Genomic DNA, 20,152 nt, shown 5'->3' with positions numbered 1-20,152 from the left:
TGACGCATCTTTGCTAATTATGCACACCCATAAAACGCCGTTTTGACGCCCAGACACGCCTGCATTCACAGCACTACTCCCCCGTTCACAAGCACCTTCCCCTGTTACCACCCACAAACGGTGCTGTCACTCAAAATAGCATCCAGTCTGTTTACTACGAGTGCATGCGCAAAGGGGCGACTATCACCCAAAGCGTGCGTCCGCGGCTTAGCGAGCGGGTCTGAATCAGGCCCTATATCCATAAAACATGTTCTATGTAAAAAAACAACAGGTATATCCATAAAATATGTCCTATGGGGAAAAAAAAACAACTATATCCATAAAACATGTCCTATGCAAAAAAAAAACATGCAGATATACAGATGAGTCGACGTACATCTTCCTTCCTTGCGCGTTAAACAGCCCTTCTAGTCGCGCCATGCCATGGAGTGACTCGGTAATGCCGAGCGTTTTTTCATGGGACTTTTTACCTTCAAATGCGTCTTATTCACAAAGCAATGCGAACAAGACGCACAGTGTATCTGCATGCAAAATGCTACGTTAGTTTCACAGCCACTGACACTGTAACATAGCATTTTGCATGCAGATACACCCGCAGTCGCACACAGAACATAGGCATGATGCATATCATTTTAATCAGCAGAAGCTGCTTGTGCGTCACTTTCGCAAATAAGATGCAAATGAAGGTAAAAAGTTGCATGAAACGACACCTGGAGCTACTGAGTCACATGGCGCTCATGTGTTATGTTTAACGCGACTTGTAACGCACGGAGATAAGATATATGTGGACACATCTGTATATAAAAAATATATACAATCATTATTCTATTCTGCTTTAAATTTTAATTCCATCATATCATTATGATCACTTGGTATCTGGGACCTAAGGTGGAATATCCAATAGGCTTCACGTCTTCAAAGCCTATTATACCTATCCTCCCCATGCCCCCATTGGTCATTCTGACCTGTTGTATTGCTTTTATTGATACAGTATTGAGAGAAATTTTTGTTGACAAGGCAAGATATGTTGAGACAATGGGTGAGAATACACTTCAAAATATTTCTCCTGTGTTCCATGAAGCTAATGTCTAATATCCTCATGGTTCGGCCCACGTATTGCACGGCCCGGCACCCACATTCTATTACTTGTTAAAAAGTCTATGAATATCTCCGCCATTATCCTCTATTTCCACATTATGGTTAGAATGATTACCTTTCAAACTGATAGATTAGAGAGAAGAAACCTCTATTTGACTGATAGATGAGAGCAGAGGTTCTCAAACTCAGGGCCTGATTCAGACCCAGACGCTATTTGCGTCCGCTCGCTGGGTAAAAGGGGTCGGCTATTTAAATCATGTGCTCGGACTGTGTCGCGTAAAGCCGCCCACTAAGTAATAGCGAGCGGCCGCACTATGCGCTCGCACCTGTATAAAGACGCCCCTTTGCCACTCGCAACACACGTCATCTCCGGCAGTTGTAGGATTAATCGGGAACATCGAGGGCCATCGGAGCTCCTCGCAGCCTGTAGCCTTTTCCCACCACAACATTGCGAGCAGTTCTGGCTAAAATACAACCCAGTCACGTGTGTAATGACGCTAGTTTGCTAATTATGCACGCCCATTAAACGCAGTTCTGACGGCGGGGCACACCTGCGTTCGCACATCCACACCCCCGTTTACAAGCACCTTCCCGTTACCACCCACAAACGGCACTATCTGTCACTCAAAATAGCGGCCCGACTACGTGCTACGGGCGAGCACTTTCCCATCGCACTGACTGGTTCGCGCATGCAAATTGCGACGCATGCGCAGATTGTGAAAAATCGCTCAATACGAGCGCAGCATAGCATCCGGGTCTGAATCAGGCCCTCAGTCCTCAGAACCCCACACAGGTCACGTTTTCTATGTCACCCAGCAGGTGCACAGGTGTACTCATTACTCACCGACACAATTAAAAAGATACAGGTGGAACAAATTATTTCACTTGTCATTCTATGAGGAGACCTGGAAAACATGCACTGTTTGGGGTCCTGGGGACAGAGTTTGAGAAAACTGTGGATTAGAGAGAAGAAATCACTAATCGGGCGGAATTCAATTCAGCGCGATGCTGAATAGCCCCGGATGGGAGCTCCCGAAGCTATTCAATTCAGCACGCTGTTAACTTGTAGAATGCCGGTTCTCGTGATTTAACTTGGGTGTTTAGTCATGAGAACCGGCATTCTCCGACTAAAGTGCCGGCTGCGTGACTGTTAATGCCACGCTAAGCTAGCAAACAGCCACGCGCCCGCACTTATGTCGGATTTCTCCTCGCATCCCCAGGGGGGTGCGAAAAGAAATCCTTAGCCCGCCCAAACACCGGGTTAATTTAAATGGCTTTGGGAGATCCCTGCCGGGGCTAATCGGGCGGAATTCAACATCGCTTTGAATTTAATTCCCCCCTTTGACTGATAAATTAGAGAGAAGAAACTGCTGTTTGAAAGGTAAGCATTCTATTCATAATGTGGAAACAGAGGATAATGGGGGAGATAAGACAGAAAGAGTGACATGGGTCTGTGCATCCTGGCCAAAAAAGTCTATTTGGTATCCAACACCATAGAATACACAGGTTCCATTTTGTTTGGAGATTCAAAATGACTTATAAACATCTGGCATGGATATACTCTCCCTGTTCTATGTGTATGTTTTAACAATAAATATATCAGCTTTTATATACACCATGAGTTATATTTGTTTTCACATACTGATATATCTAGGAAGAAACTCAGACTGATTGAATAAAGAACCCTTGATGTGTACATGACACGCTTTCTTTATGTAAGCATAAATGGAAGCATCCTTATCTGCGCCTTTCCCTGTACACACAAGGGTGTATGAAGTTTCTCTGGTTTTCTGTGGTGGACTTGTTATTGGATTGAGAGGTCTAAAAACGACTTTGGCATTGCAGGAGGACAACACCAATATCTGACTTAATTTGATACCAGGGGCCAAATGTAATAGGGTGAGAGGTTAGAAAATGTGAGAGAAAACTCACATTTTTAAACTCAGCCAATGTAATAAAGTCACAGAACATGGAACTTGCATGGTTTTCAGATTCAAAAAACAATCAAGATTTAAACTCTCATCCTGGTGTTTCCTGTATTGAAAGTACAACTCGATCAATGTATTAGTGTGATAGTTTTACTGCTAAACTCTCACATTTTCTAATCTCTCGCCCTATTACATTTGGCCCATGGTGTATTTTTAATAATAACCATTGATTTCTTATACAATTTCATTTTATTTTTTTAAATCGGAATATCCGGTGGAATTTTACCATATGAAGAGACGTCTTGGTAAGATGCAAGATTGTTCCTCCTTTACTGTGTCTATGGGACAATTCTTAGCACATTTCTTGGTCTTTTCTGTATTTATATATGTATGAATGAGCTGGTAACTCATTATTATTGACCATCTACGGCTTTGAAGTGTAGCGCCTACATTTTGTATATATAGGGGCATATGTATCAAAGCTTGATGTGAGATAAAATTGTGAAATATAGATCACCAACCAATCGGCTCCAAACTATAATTTCTTAAACACAGCCTGCAAAATGTAAGCTAGAAGCTGATTGGTTGGTGATATATATCTCACAATTTTATCTCACATCAAGCTTTGATACATATGTCCCATAGGGGCCTATTCATCAACACTAAAATAAAGTTTCTAAGGACATTTTCCTTAAATAACGTTATTTTGGTATTCATGTAGCCACTTAGCACAGGAGATATCACAGATATCTCCTTGCTAAGTTCCCCTGCGTTATTTTCCACACTCCCCATACATTAGTATGGGGATGTGGAAATTATGGTATTCATCAAATTCTGAAAATTATCAATTTTTTGAATTTGATGCAGTTACTATTCGCCACTGTGAGGTGGCGAATAGCAGAATCGACTTACCTGTATCCGCGTGTGCAGGTCCCCCGACGAGTCCCTCCGGCGCTCTGCTCCGTCCTCAGGCTCCGGAGGCTGGTCGGACATGTGTGCTCCCCAGCAGAAATTTTTTTTTTTTCTAATCTGTCATGTGGTCTGCTGGGAAACCACATGACAGACCAGCAGGACGGAGCCGGAGGCTGCTGCGCGGACAGGTAAGTCGGGGGGGGGAAGGTGAGCGGAGGGGGTACGAAACTTAACGCATCTGTAGGCAGTGCTGCGCATGCGCTGGTTTTACAGATGTAACAGCGAATGCGCAGCACTGTTTCCAGATGCGATAAGGTAGTGTAGGCAGGGAAAAGTATCTATTTCCCAAAAAGCTGTCATCGCAAAAATGACAGCTTTTCGGAATAGATACTTATGGAGAGGTGGAATAATGAATTCCACCTATAATTAGCTAGAACTCCATGCGAGTTCTAAAGCTAATTATCTCCACAGAATTTTTACGTTTAATGAATAGGCCCCACAGTCTGTATTTTCAGACTATTCAACAAGTTTGGAAATTTACATATATCTGATAAAATACACTGGTGTTATCAAATCACCTTACAAAAATATTAAAGGTAATGATTTAACACTAAGGAGATTGAGAATTTTAGAGTTCTCCACATTTTAAGAAGATGCTCAATTTACAGAGGATAGGATTCGATCTTTGATTCATGCTCAAAGAACTTAATGAGACTATTGATAAAATATAGAGTCTAAAGTATACAGGGGAAATTGAGAACACTTTATGAACTCTTTAAGAATTCTTGAAAGACTTTGCAGATGACCCTGGTTATCCTGAACGGGATAATAAAGCACAAAAAGGTGGTGGATTTTTAACAATCCCTGATTCAACTTAAGGGCAGTAAGCTTAACAAAGATAGAAGTGACTATTCTAAGGGTAAAATATTTTCATTTAATAGGAAGAGAAGGTCACGTTCTAGATCACAATAAGGAAGTATCTCAAGTGATCACAGGCTAAACTATAGATCTTAGAGGAATAATAGCTCTAATACAAGGATTCCAATAAATAGAAAAGTTAAATTTGGTTATGGAAATAAGGCCTTTGATGATCTCGCTCATACCAATAGATATGAAGCATTAAGTAATATGGATACACCTAATTCAAGATACCAAACAAAAGGTTACAGTAACAAGATTAGATGGAGATAGAGGCATTTAATGATGATAATGATATGTCACTCACAGAGAGGGATATTTTTGGGGACAGTTACAAATACCAGATTGGTATAAACAGAAATCAAACCAGACCAGGGTGGACCACCAAAAGAAAAAGAGATTGAGACCCAGGGGATCGAAAGCAAGTAAGAGAAAGACCAACAAAAAGCTTTTGACCAATGTAATTGGTTAAAGTTTCAATTTATCCCTCAAAAATTTGGCAAATGAGGTACTGAAACTCCTAGAAAAAAGTTTGAACTCTGCTCCCTCATCGAAACCTAATCTATTTACTTTATTTGTTGACCTAAACAAGTATGTTAGCACCCCGTTATTATGAGATTTCCAACTTTTTTATGGTATGATTTTAATGTTGGTGACATTTTAGAATATGATTCAGCTAAGGGCTTGTTTACGCAAATTTGGAAGATCTGTCAAACCCTTATTGCAAGTATGTTAGGACATTTACACAAAAAATATATTTTACTCTGAAATATATGAAAAAAAGAAAAGCACAGGTACCCCAGGTCATTTTAGATCGCAATGATGATGAAGCTTTACTAGTCTTGAGATATTTTGGAAAAGAAAGTAATTCACATAATATTACTGATATATATATATATATATATATATATATATATATATATATATATATTGAAAATAATAGTGACAAGATAAATAATAAAAAGATTTAAAAAGACTTCAGATTTCTACCCCTTACAATATAGGATTCTGTTTGTAGAAAGTTTCTATAAATCTACATTAGAGCATTTCAGTATCATGTATGAAAGCAGTGACCTGGTGAATGGAAAGCTCTTAAAGATCTCTGTTCTGCTCGCCATATAAGTATTAAACCTGCGAACAAGGGTTATTGAATTGTTGTACGAAACACCACTGATTATTTAAAAGAAACTGAATGAGTCATGTAAAAAAAAATTGTCTAAAGCCGGGTACACACTAGACAATATCGGACGACATATCGTCCACCTAGGGCTCCCACGCGTCGTCAGCGAGATCGCTCTTTGGACCTGCATGCCAGTCCGATGAGCGATATCGTCAGCGGGGGCCATGCTGCCGAATGCAGCATTGCCCCTGCTATCGCGCCGTCGCTCCCGGCATTGGCAACTGTGTACACACTCGCCGATGCCGGCACCCACCGCACAACGACTGGGTACACATTGAAAAGTGTGTACCCAGTATAACAATCCCACCTATAATAAATGGAATCCCACCCTGTTATAAATGGAATTTAAAAATATGTTAGAGGGAGCAATATCGAGAGACATTTAACCTCTTTTTATTTAATTTTCACCCTGTGGTGCCTACTTCTTATTATTTATTCAAGGTACACAAATCACTCACATCCACCTCCAAGAATAGACCTATAGTTTCGGTGTTAGGTCATTAAATAATAAATCTTTCTTTCTATGTAACACATTTTTACATAATCACGTTAGAACACTAAAATCAATGATTAAAGACATGAATCACTTTCTAAATATGATCAAAACATTTAAATGGAAACAAAATTATTATTTAATCACTTGTGACGTAAAGTCACTGTATACAAATCCACCTCACAACCTTTGTGTCAAGGCAGTCAAATATTATTTACAGAAATATTTAACTATTTCAGATGTTCAATGAGAATTTATATTATCAGCACTTTTATTTTACAGCACAATTAATTAATGCTTGATTAATGTTCATTTTTGCAGACAAGGGAGACCGCTATTGGAACCAGCTTTGCCCCATGTTTTGCGAACTTGTACATGGGACGATTTGAGGTGGAACATGTCATTATGTGGCCTGGAGGAATAACATTCCAAAGGGATAGTTTTTAAGTATGAGGACAAATTGTTCAACAAGAGGGCTTCTGTAGACAGGCCTTGACTCTATATAAAGCTTTTTTAGAACAATGTTACCCCAAGAAAGTGCTGTACAAAGCACTTTCTGTAGCTAGTAATATAGATAGGAGTACACTTTTAGAACCAAATACAGTATGCCACATTTGGAGATAGTAGATACAGATAAACAAATAATAGGTCTGATAGGTTTATTACACAATATAATTCCTGTGCATACAAAATTAAAAATATAATAAAGAAAAATACATTATTAAAAGTGGATGACATTTTAGAACAATCTGTTAATATAGATGGGAAGATTATTTTTAGGAAGTCACAAAATTTTAAATCTAGGCTAATACCAAGTCAATTTCATGGATACAGAAACCATTTGGAGACCAAATTGTGATGGCTAGGCGGCCAAAAGTGTTCCAAGGAATGTGGTGATGGGCACCCAAGGCACATGCACATGGGAAGTGAATGCTAGCCTGTCTGGTCCTATCCCACAGGAGAGCTACTTTAGCATAAATTGCTAAAAAAGTTAATGTTGTCTATGATAGAAATGTCAGAGTGCCCATGCTGACCTATTAGTGCTTACAATGAGCATCAGAACTGGACCATGGAGCAATGGAATAAGGTGGCCTGGTATGATGAATAACATTTTTCTTTACATTATGTGGATGGCCAGGTACATGTGCGTGGTTTACCTGGGGAAGAGATGGCATCAGCATGTACTATTAGAAGGCAAGCCGACGGAGGCAGTGTGATGCTCCGAGCAATATTCTGCTGGGAAACTGTGAGTCCTGGCATTTATGTAGATGTTACTTTGACATTTACCACTTGCCTAAACATTGTTGCAGACCAAATACACTCCCTTCATGGCAACGGTATTCCCTGATGGCAGTGGCTTCTTTCAGCAGGATAATGGACCTTGCCACACTGCAAACATTGTTCAGTAATGGTTTGAGGAACATGACAACGAGTTCAAGTTGTTGACTTGGCCTCCAATTTCTCCAGATCTCAGTCGAATAGAGCATCTGTGGGATGTGCTGGAAAAACAAGTCTTAGCCATGGAGGCCCCACTTTGCAACTTACCGGACATGAAGAATCTGCCTCTAACATCTTGGTACTGGATACCACAGGGCACCTTCAGAAGTCTTGTGGAGACCATGTTTGAACAGGTCTGTGCTGATTGTTGGCACGAGGGGACCAACGTCAAATTAAGCAGGTGGTTGTAATGTTATGGTTGATTGGTGTATATGTAAAAGAATGTGGGTGCTGCATGCCATACGTGGGCCACAACATGAGAACATTATACATTTGCTTCGTGGAACACGAGAAATATTTTAAAGGGTGTAAAAACTCACCCATTGGCAAAACTTATCTTGCCTTGTCAAATGTTTATCTCAATGTATCAATAAAAGGAATAGAACAGGTTAGAATGACCAATAGTGTGTGTGTTAACCAAGTTAAGAAGTAATACTAACAAGCTAATTGCTAACTACTAACAGCTAATAAATATTTGGACTCTGTGTGAACTGGAACCATCTACAATATGCACTAAAGAATAATTTTTGCATGCCAAGTCATTAATGGACTAATAACAGAATTGATTCCCACAGATGGGCTGACAACACTGAGATAACTATCAATTTATTACTGCTGCATATGTATTTTTGCATTTTAATTGAATCACCGGCCATGTGTGGTTATGATTTATTTTAATTGTGTTTTTCAAATGTGTTATTAAATTGTTTTCTGGATCCACTGTTGTAATAGAATCCTTTTTTTATCCTGTTATTTAATTAGCCATAAGTTTGTTATGTAGCAATTATTATTAGTATTATTCCTATTAAAAAATATATATTTATAAAAAGGAGTCGCACCGCTTCAATAGCGCCGTACATAGTGGATGGAACATACAGCAAAATTACATACATGGAGGATCAAACAGGATAATTATAGAAAAGTATACATCCCTACAGATATACAAATAATCTTCACAAACCTAGAAAAAGTAGTCCCTATCATGGAGTGCACTTGTATTTGCACAAGCACAAAAACATTATAAAACTTAACCTTTATTTGGTATTTGCTAATAAACAAACAACATCAAAATTCAGCAAAATAAAACATATATAGATCAGTAGTGAGAGTTATAAAGGTTATGATTAATCTTTGTGTCCCTCTTTATTATTATTATCGTTCTGCATTCATAGAGTGCTAAAATATCAGTTTATTATTTCTAATCACATATGGCAATTACCAGCAGGTGTAAATATAAAAAGCAATATGCAGATTATATAATCTCATCATATCAACGTGGCAGCTAAAAAAGGTTTGTTAAATCGGAGCATTTTTAGTTTATTTGAATTTTCAAAGAATGTGTGCCACCAATCTATATATCCAATTGTTCTCATAGGCTCATCAAATATTATTGTACAGTATACTACAGCAGCAATCCTAGTGAAACACAATATCCTGTATTGAGATCCACAAGTGGATTCTGCAACAAAAGTATCTTTTCACTAAAGAGGAATCAGTGTCCATTGTATGTGTTTAGTTTATACATAGTATCTATTGCCACATTCTTAAACATATAAGCAGTGAACTTTCAGGTTCTATCTGTGCAATGGATTATTGTGCTTCACAGTTGTAATGTAGATTTTTCAAATAGTTTATAGGGTTTTGGAGTCACAAAGGATTTCTTCCAGTGTTAAATTGACATATAATATCCACTTCACATTACTCGTGTGTAGATATTAATTAGGGACTAATATATATAGTTTTCCTTATAATAATAATAGCATTTATATTATATCTGCTATTAACTGAAATCTCACACAGTATAACAGATTCAGGGCCAGATTCAGACCCGCTCGCAAGCGGGTCGATGGTGGCCCAGTGCGCATGCGCACGACGGAGCAGGCTCCGTCGTACGCATGCGCAAGACCCAGATAGCGACGGGCAAACCGTCGCTCCGGGTCTCATACCAAAGGGGGCATGCTGTCGATGTTGAGTGACAGCACGCCCCCTTTGGCCGGGGGAGTGGCTGCCCGAATGGAGGCGTTCCCATGTGAACGCCTCCGTTTGGGGGCAGCCCCACTGACATCACGAGTGATGTCAGTGGGAGAGATTTTGGCTCTGTCAGAGACGAAATCTCTCTGGGGCTTGCGGCAACAAGACCCTACCACAAGGGTCTCGTCGCAAGCCCGATGGTCGCGATGGTCTTGACCATCGTGACCATCTTCCTGGCCACTTGCTATAGCTGTGGGTGGTTACCCACAGCTATGCGAGCGGCCAGGAGGCCGCTCTAAAAAACAAGAAGGCCGGCCCTGATTCAGAGCGAGCGCTCTGTCAGAGCGTCCGGCTCTGAATCAGGGCCTCAGTGCTATAATTCCATATTTCTTAATTACATAAGGACCACAAAGGAAGAGAGGGCCCTGCTCACATTAAGCTTACAATCTAGAGGGGCTGTGGGTGGACAGAGATGAATTCCATACATAGCGTAACTAGTAAGTTACCCGCTCATTTGATGTTGGTAAAATGGTCCTTGGTAAGAAATGTCTACTAGGTCGATCATTGTATTGATCTTGGATATAAGCATGCATCTTAATTAAGTAATCTCTGATGCCCTTATTCCCCAAAAATAAATTAACCTAAGAACACATCAGTAAACATCCATTTTCACTGCTAATACATTTGAATGAGCCCACAATGGTGACTATTTCCTGGCAGTTATTACATTTTTGTGACTACAATCAAATAATAATCATATAGCAATCATATTTAATAATCATTTAGTAATCATATTTAACATACTGTACCAGCTTTCTCTTAACCTGCTACCATAAATTCTTACAATTGATAATTGACCCAATATTATCTGTGCTTTTTTGCAGATTATGTACTTCAAGGTTACGGTTATCTTTTAGCAGTCAATCTTTCAGCTAAATCTTTGCTAACCTGTTGTCTAATGCTGGGCATACACGGCCAGATAAAATGTCTGTCAGACCGACAGACATTTTATCTGGACGGCTGCCAGCCGCAGATGTCGCCGGCATACACTGTGAGATTTCTCTCACAGTGTATTTGGCAGACATCTGCGCTCCGCCCCCGGGGGAGGAGACATTTCCCTGTTCCTTCCGTAGGAAGGAACACAGGAAATGTCTGTCTGTCGGCCGCGGCTGGGCATACACTGCCCGATGCGGCCGACAGTTTACCTCGGATGGGCATGCTGGACGGGCATGCTGGACAATCCGGCATGCCCGACCGATCAATATTTAACCCTCGGTCACCCCCACACGCTACAATTATCAGGGCGATCCGCCGATATCAGGCGGATCGCCCCGATAATTGTAGCGTGTATGGCCAGCATTAGTTACACATTTTGCTATATAAGCTACCTTGTATTTTCATAATTAATTTTCAGTCACATAGTTTGTACTATTTAGTTGATTTGTATCCTCCCTTCCCTTATTACTGCAAATTCTTTCTACATGGGTTGCCTTTTATTTGATGCTACTGTATGAACTTGCAACAGCATCTATTTAAAATATTTTTAAACATTTCTCATTTGGTCTTTGTGCTCTTCTTTAGGAGTACATTTTCCCTGTCTACAAGCTTCAAAGCTTCTTTGTCGATTCAGCTATGCACTTTTATAATTCATAGTTTCTGTAGTTCTCTTACAAAATGTTTTATTGCAGCTCAAGTCACTGTTACCACGCTGTGATCATTATTCCATAAGTGTCTCAATTTACATCGGAAAGTTAAAATCAGCCATGAGGATGAACACATTTTTCATTGCTGCCCTTTCAAATTGCAATAATAATTGACTTGTGGTTCCAAATGCTCACTGCATTCAGCTTGCATCTATTTTTATATACATAAATACATAACCCAATGATTTATCGTGACTAATGCAAAGCTTCACCATATATATTACATTTACAGTTAATGATGGGTGCTGGCAAAAGTATAATCATACATGGATACTGGTCGAGGCGTACCCACGCCCTCCCTCCCCTCCCCCCTCTTTCAATCTGCTTGAGATATCCCAGTGGGAGCAGATGGCCGGAAGAGGTGGCTTCCAGCACATGTGCTCCAGCTCCCACTGTCCATGATGGAGATGGGACAGGCCATTGTGTACTATTCTATAGATATAACATATATATAAAATTCCAGAACAAAGTTTGCAAGGCGAAACATGATAACACTTAGGCACGTATTCAATTTGGATTGAAAAGCCGAAATCAGCGAAAAAGTATCGCCGATTCCGTAATTTCGACAGGCGGAAAAGTATCGCCATATTCAATCTGAAAGACTTTCAGCCTAGGCAGAAAGTCAATGCAATGTGAATTGCAGGCGGAAAAAAGTGCAGAATTGGGGTTTTGGGGTGCAACATTGCGGAAACCCCCATGCAGCCTTAAGACATTCCCCCAAAGGTAAACTGCGTGAAAAAAATCTTAAAAAAGACTTAAGAACACCCCAAAACATGACTACATTTTGGGGGTGAAAAAAAAACAAAGTTGGGGGACAAAGTTAAAAACTAGCGAAATAGACTCCAGGGGGTTCCCCAAGTATTCCCCCGGTGTTTTTTACTTTGCAGGTACTTGCGGAAGGTGGATTTTTCACAATTATTAAAAATACAATTTGGCAACTTTAAAATATGCTACCCCCCATTTTCAAGTACCCCAAATTTGCTGGGACTAGTTATTTTCTTCCAAAAACACTGCTAAATGGTATTCTTCACCACTTCTGCAAAAACGCTATATAGCACCTATTGAGACCATTTAAAGTGGCCAAATACCTTCAGCAGGGCTATTCGGGGGTACCCATAGTGATCCCCCATGTCAGTGCATCTTTTGGGGGGTGTCAGGCTGTTTTCCCCAAAACTGACAGAACTTTCCGCTTGTTTAATTTTTGCCGGGTCCCGTTTTCGCATCCTTTCAAATTGAATACGGGGATAAGCGGGGATGCGCGTGATACTTTTCCGCCTGCAAAACAGGCGACGTAGGCAGAAAGTCCGGGAGGCGAAAAAGTATTGCGGGTGCGAAACATATTAAATACGGGCTTTTGTATGTAATTGGAGGAAATACATTTTGGAGACAGGTTGTGCGCTACAATATATCCTCAGACTGTTACAATATATTTAGGTCTACTACTGATGCCATCTTCTATTACATGTAATGATCACATATTGTACATTTATACAGAGTAATAAGTATTAAAGTCTGGTATCAGGGGAAATACTATGAAACCTCTCCAGTGGACATAGATTGTGAAACCTTTTGGATGCATTGCTATGAAACTGGCTATCTAGGAATTCCTTCTTTTCTAGAAGCTTGTACCTATTTGATGACCTGCAAAAGACCTTAAGTAAATTGATCTCTTTCTGCTTATTATACCTCTGTGTCTGCTGTTATTTCTTCTGTGTGTAAATATTTCATGACAACACCGAAATATTTCATTAGCCGAACCTAAGTGATAATAATACACTACTCCATATAGTGGTTTATAACAAACCCTACTTTACTTGTCCTCTTGTCTCTGCATATTTACAGATACAGACTCCACACAGATATTTTTGTTACTGGGCAGATGTTAAAAGGTTTTTACATATTGAAAATAACCCTCCAGATGTCTCATACTTTCTGTACAGGTTATATGCTTCCAAAATCACTGCTCAGTCATGTGTACTGTACAGCTTGTTGCTGGCGTATTAAGGCTACATGTATGAGGACACATCTATATATATTTTATTTAATAACAACCTTGTGTTGAACTATATATTTGCATTAAACTATGTACTTATCAGAACAAATGCATTTTTTGGACAGTTGCCAAGGAAATGAAATATCTTGCACAGCTGAGAAACCTCACTTGCCCTTAAGATGTAGTCTCAATTAAAAACACTGGGTTCTTTAACTTGTGTACAAGCCTTAGGAAAGTGTTATAGATGAATGCAATTATGAACAGTCTGTAAGAAATAATATGTATGCAGCACAAAAACTTGGTCAATAGTTACTGTGAATAGAAGAGAATGGGAATGAGACAGTTCAGGTAATCCAAGAAACGCATCAGCTGCATATCTGTAAACACATTATTATGTGCTTGGCATTGGTGACACAGGTGCAATGTCGTATGGGAGGACTTACATGGCACTCAAAGTTTGCTCTGAAAGACCTTTTCAGGTGATCTCTGCAGACGCCATACGTTTTGAACTTTATGTCCTGCCTTATTAAGCTCTCCAAAGCTCTGGAAATCTCCAGATTGTCTGTACCTCCGTATAGCTGTCTGGAGGACAGTGATAGGGATACTGAAATTTAAATGTGGATACGTGGCTCCTGTAGTATTATCCCTTGTGTTACTTGCAACAATACCTACAACAACAAAAATGAGAAAGCAAGTTAAAACAAAATATTATACTTAGATTATAATAATACTAATCCCAATACATAATACTGAATAAAGTTTTAATTTCTTAAACCGATATCACCAGAGGTGGCACTAGAGCTAATAAATATTGGGATCCCTGAAAATCAACTGAGTCTAAGCAGTATATTTACTAAAGACCGATTTCTAAACAATCAACATTGATGTTGTATTTCTAGGGCTAAATCACACATTTACTAGCAGACAATTTTTGTTTGTGTTTTTTAAGTGTTAGTAAATGTGTGATGTAGCCCCAGAAACACAATATTGATGTTGATCAAGTTAGATAGATTTGAAATGTACCCCTCATAGAAATCAGAAGCCACATGTAGAGATCCAAACCGCACATACATAAATTACAGTTATCCAATAGGTCTGACTGCAAAGAATATTACTTGTATCTGCAATTATACTGTTTGAGCGGCAGTTAGTGGCCTCAAAAACATAGACTGGGCTAATATGGACATCTTAATTTTACAGTTCAATGATATTTTGATTACCTAAGATTGGGGGGTCACAAATTGTACAATGCTTGCTCAATTTGTTCGAATTACCCAAACTGATCAACTAATATCTCACGGTGTTCTTGTACGGTGACTGTACATAGTAAATTCCAACCCTAAGGACCAGCGGTCAAAGTGAAGTTTTTTTTATGTGCCAAAGGCCCTACCATGTTATAAAGTTTGAAACAATCTTTTGTTCTTGATTTATAAATATATAATGTAATTAAAAATGTAATTGTATATAAAGCAGCACAGATCAATAACACAGGCCTGCGATGAAAAAGCTTATGTGATACTTATAGATTTTTGGCTTCTGAACAGAAAAATGACTCCCGATTTTGCATATCACATTACGTTTTTCTGTATTAATTTTTTTCATATTCTTTAAAGTTATAAATGTATTCTGCCTACATTTATTATAAAACATTGTCTTAAATGAATTCAGTCGTTAGTATAGAACATTGCAATTCAGTTCTCGTCATAAAACTTCCCCCCGTCCAGTGCCAGATTAAGGTCCACATAGGCCTGGAGTTGAAATTTACAAAGGGCCTAAACCCCATACTGTCTAAAGGAACATTGCACACATACAACAACTACAAGGTGATCTGGCGATGGAGGAACCAAATACAACAGATGCAACACAGTTTTGCCCTGTGCCGGCTCATTTAAACCCCTGCCTACCACCACATACAATCACACAGTACACACTACACACACATACACTACACTACAGAGAAGAACAGGGTGAATGGTTCCACCAAGACGTTAAAGATGTAGAAAGAAGATACCAGGGTCGTTGGGACATCAGCATGATGGCTGACTACTGCTGAATGATACACAGAGATGACAGAAAAAGCTTTTAAGCAAAAAGAGACAAAACGAAGTTTGAAGACAAAAAAAACAAGATATTAATGATTTTTTCAATAATTATGGTTTTGTTTATATTTATTGTTTGATTTTATTGTTATTTTATTATGTAATTAAGAAAAAAACAGTGATATCATCTACACTTCTTTGTATTTCACAATAAATATGTCAAAAACAATTAATCTTAAAAATGTATGTAGCCCCCTTATAGGCAAATGTGATGTGGTAATTTTTTTTGAATATACTATTTCTTGATGTATACAGGAGTATAATTAAGAATATAAAAGTCTTATTAAAAAAGCTTTCAATACCTTAAATTTCGCAGACTGTGTAATAGATTGATCTCGTACATATGTTAAGGAAGATTGGTGGTCTTTACGGGAGCACACAAAGGGTCGGATTCTGAGATGCACACTAAGTTGCGGGCAGCTGGGTAATCTTAATTCCCTATAGGCTTCCCTTGCCTGCATGCATGACTGAGAATCGCATAGAGCTTTAGAGACATGCCCATAACACTACCATAAGTCAGGGCGGTCATGTTCGGTTGCATTGTCACCGCCCATTTTCTGTCCAGAAACCCCATTTTTCACAGAAAGACAGATCCAACCAAGTTTCGTCCAACTTAGAATAGCACAGACATAAGTAAAAATGTGTAAATTGCGCTATATGTAAATATTTGCCATTTGTGCCCATGGAATGCAATGATGAAACAGGGCTAGAACTGAACTGCATGAAATTAAGTACACTAGGTTCTCAGATACTTTGCTATTAGTGAAAGCTATTACTTATAGTAAATTTGCATTTTGCATGGATTATTGTATAAAGCAGTTAAAAAACAGCAATTGTTAACAGAAGGCACTGCATTAAAAAAAACAAACACATTTATATTTCAGTGTACTGGCCAAAGCAAGGAAATGGCTAACATTTCTGAAGGTCATAATGATGGAATAAATATCTACTTTTGGTTTCTGTTGCCTATTTCACACCAATAATACAATAGTCTAGTATAAGTCTGCACAACCTGCGGCCAGTGCCAGATTAATGTAGACATGGGTCTGGAGCTGAAATCTATGATGGGCCTATTGTGTGCCGCTGCAGGGTGTGTGACAAGTGCCACAGCAGTGTGACTGGTGATGTGGGGTCATGATCAGTGCGGTGTAGGTGTGGTATACATAGGGGTGTGGCCTGTGGTGTGGGTGTGTTTAGTTCCATGAAGGGCATAGCTGGCGCCTACCTTCAACCTTGTGAAAGGATGTAATTGCTGTATTGCTTGCCTTTCCTTGTGTGCTAGAATAGTGTAGATTTATAAAACAAGAAATCCATTATTATATAGTAAATTTGGAGGGTACAGGAGCTTCAGGAACACTTAAGGGAGCCTAAGCGGATGTAGTGTGGTATGTTGATAATCATAATGTCAACATTCATCATGTTGACATGAAATGTCGACATTAGGGGGGCTACGCAGGGGGGCTAGGCACTAGGGAAGGTTAGGGTTAGGCTGTGGGGGAGGAGGATAGGGTTAGGCACTAGGGAAGGTTAGGGTTAGGCTGTGAGGGGGATAGATAGGGTTAGGCACTGCAGGGAGGGTTAAGGCTAGGCTGTGAGGGGAGGAGGATAGGGATAGGCACTAAGGAGGGTTAGGCTGTGAGGGGGATAGATAGGGTTAGGCACTGCAGGGAGGGTTAAGGCTAGGCTGTGAGGGGAGGATGATAGGGATAGGCACTAAGGAGGGTTAGGCTGTGAGGGGGATAGGTAGGGTTAGGCACTGCAGGGAGGGTTAAGGCTAGGCTGTGAGGGGAGGATGATAGGGATAGGCACTAAAGACGGTTAGGCTGTGAGGGGGATAGATAGGGTTAGGCACTGCAGGGAGCGTTAAGGCTATGCTGTGAGGGGAGGAGGATAGGGATAGGCACTAAGGAGGGTTAGGCTGTGAGGGGGGTAGATAGGGTTAGGCACTGCAGGGAGGGTTAAGGCTATGCTGTGAGGGGAGGATGATAGGGATAGGCACTAAGGAGGGTTAGGCTGTGAGGAGGATAGATAGGGTTAGGCACTGCGGGGAGCGTTAAGGCTATGCTGTGAGGGGAGGAGGATAGGGATAGGCACTAAGGAGGGTAGATAGGGTTAGGCACTGCAGGGAGGGTTAAGGCTAGGCTGTGAGGGGAGGAGGATAGGGATAGGCACTAAGGAGGGTTAGGCTGTGAGGAGGGTAGATAGAGTTAGGCACTGCAGGGAGGGTTAAGGCTATGCTGTGAGGGGAGGAGGATAGGGATAGGCACTAAGGAGGGTTAGGCTGTGAGGGGGATAGATAGGGTTAGGCACTGCAGGGAGGGTTAAGGCTAGGCTGTGGGGGAGGAGGATAGGGATAGGCACTATGGAGGCTTAGGGTTAGGCTGTGAGGGGAGGAGGACAGGGATAGGCACTAGGGAGGGTTAGGGTTAGGCTGTGAGGGGAGGATATGGATAGGCACTAGGGAGGGTTAGGGTTAGGCTGTGAGGGGAGGATAGGGATAGGCACTAGGGAGGGTTAGGATTAGGCTGTGAGGGGAGGATAGGGATAGGCACTAGGGAGGGTTAGGGTTAGGCTTTGGGGGGAGGAGGACAGGAATAGGCACTAGGGAAGGTTAGGGTTAGGCTGTGGGGGGAGGAGGACAGGGATAGGCACTAGGGAGGGTTAGGCTGTGAGGGGAGGATAGGGATAGGCACTAGGGAGGGTTAGGCTGTGAGGGGAGGACAGGGATAGGCACTATGGAGGGTTAGGGTTAGGCTGTGGGGGGAGGAGGATAGGGATAGGCACTAGGGAGGGTTAAGGCTAGACTGTGAGGGGAGGAGGGGAGGGATAGGCACTAAGGAGGGTTAGGCTGTGAGGGGGGTAGATAGCGTTAGGTACCGCATGGAGGGTTAAGACTAGGCTGTGTGGGCAGAAGGTTAGTGATAGGCACTATGGAGGGTAAGGATTAGGCTGTGAGGGGGGTAGATAGGAGGGTTAGGGTGAGGGGGGTACTGCATGGAGGGTTAGGGTGAGGGGGGTACTGCATGGAGGGTTAGGGTGAGGGGGGTACTGCATGGAGAGTTAGGGTTAGGCTGTGAGGGGAGGAGGATAGGGTTAGGCACTGCAGGGAGGGTTAGGAGCTAGGTTACAGTTAGACTGCGGGGGGAGGATGTTAGGCACTACAGGGAGGGTTAGGTCAGGAGCGTATCTATAATGGGTGCAGGGAGTGTGGTGCACACGGGCCCCTGGGTCTAGGGAGGCCACACCGCACACCCTGCACCAATATACAGAGCTGCATAAAGCGCCTGGAAAATGGCCACCGCGGCCATCCCAGCATTTTGCATATGGGCAGTAGTGAAATCACCAGGAAAATGGCTATCATGCCATTTTCCCAGTGACTAGGGCCCAGAGTCTACTACTGCTGCGCTTAGTGCACTGCCGGTTGCTGGGGAGAGAGGAGGGGGCCCCCTCCTCTCTTAGTACGCCCCTGGATTAGGGATAGTGGGGAATACTCAGAGGTCATGACTGCTGGGACCTGGAAGCCGTACTGCAGTCCCGTATGTATGTATGCATGCGTACCTCCCAAATGTCCAGCTTCTGGCGGGACAGTCCCGCTATTCAGGTACTGCCCCGCCATCCCACTCGCGGGCCGCAGTGTCCCGCAGTGGGGGAAACCTGGGAAAAACTAATCTTACTGCTGCTCAGCAGAGCAGCGGGTGAATAGATGTTGTGCGCATGTGCACAGCATCTCTTCACTATTCGGGGATAATCCTGATTTTACAAAAGTTGGGAGGTATGACATATATATATATATATATATATATATATATAGCAATTCCAATAGCTGGCACTCCAGTGCTAAACTGAAATATATTGCGCCCGGTGCCCTCCTTTTATCTCCCTGTACGGGAGGATAAACTTATATACAATCGTGCATATGCGGCACTCGCGACGACTCAATAAAACTTCAACGCCAGTAAGTGGATCAATGTTTCAATTGGAATCGCGTTGGATCTATAGATTAGACACGCTGACTCCCAAAGGCTTAAATGAACAATCAGGCATACAATCATTTCTATAATAATTAAGACATATGATATCGGACTAACATTATGTTACACATGACATCAAATTTAATTTAATGGTAAAGTTGTGCAACATCTTTTATTGCCCTACTAGGTTTAACCAGGGATCCCCTGTTTTGATCATAATGTTTACTTCTAAATATTAGATACAGGTACTTGTTTGAATACCAATGTCTTTTGTGAACATGCTTGTGCTATTAAATAGAAACTATGGGCCTGATTCAGACCCACTCGCGAGCGGCTGTCCGCTCGCAAGTGGGTCGATGTTATGGACTGAGCATGCGCACGACGGAGGG

The 20,152-nt window shown here is 41.2% G+C and overlaps 1 protein-coding gene across 1 annotated transcript in view; it reads right to left on the bottom strand.

Annotated features, from left to right (window-relative positions):
• TYSND1 (trypsin like peroxisomal matrix peptidase 1) overlaps window positions 1-20,152 on the bottom strand; it is a 41,916-nt gene that overhangs the window by 7,001 nt on the left and 14,763 nt on the right. Inside the window, exon 4 of the mRNA XM_088475724.1 lies at window positions 14,137-14,361. Coding sequence (XP_088331850.1) covers window positions 14,144-14,361 — 218 coding nt within the window. The 3' untranslated portion in view covers window positions 14,137-14,143. The remainder of the gene's footprint in view (window positions 1-14,136; window positions 14,362-20,152) is intronic.

Source organism: Taudactylus pleione, unplaced genomic scaffold (assembly GCF_031769625.1).
Source record: "Taudactylus pleione unplaced genomic scaffold, aTauple2 ptg000016l, whole genome shotgun sequence".
NCBI lineage: Eukaryota > Metazoa > Chordata > Amphibia > Anura > Myobatrachidae > Taudactylus > Taudactylus pleione.
This window is presented reverse-complemented; position numbering and strand designations above follow the sequence as displayed.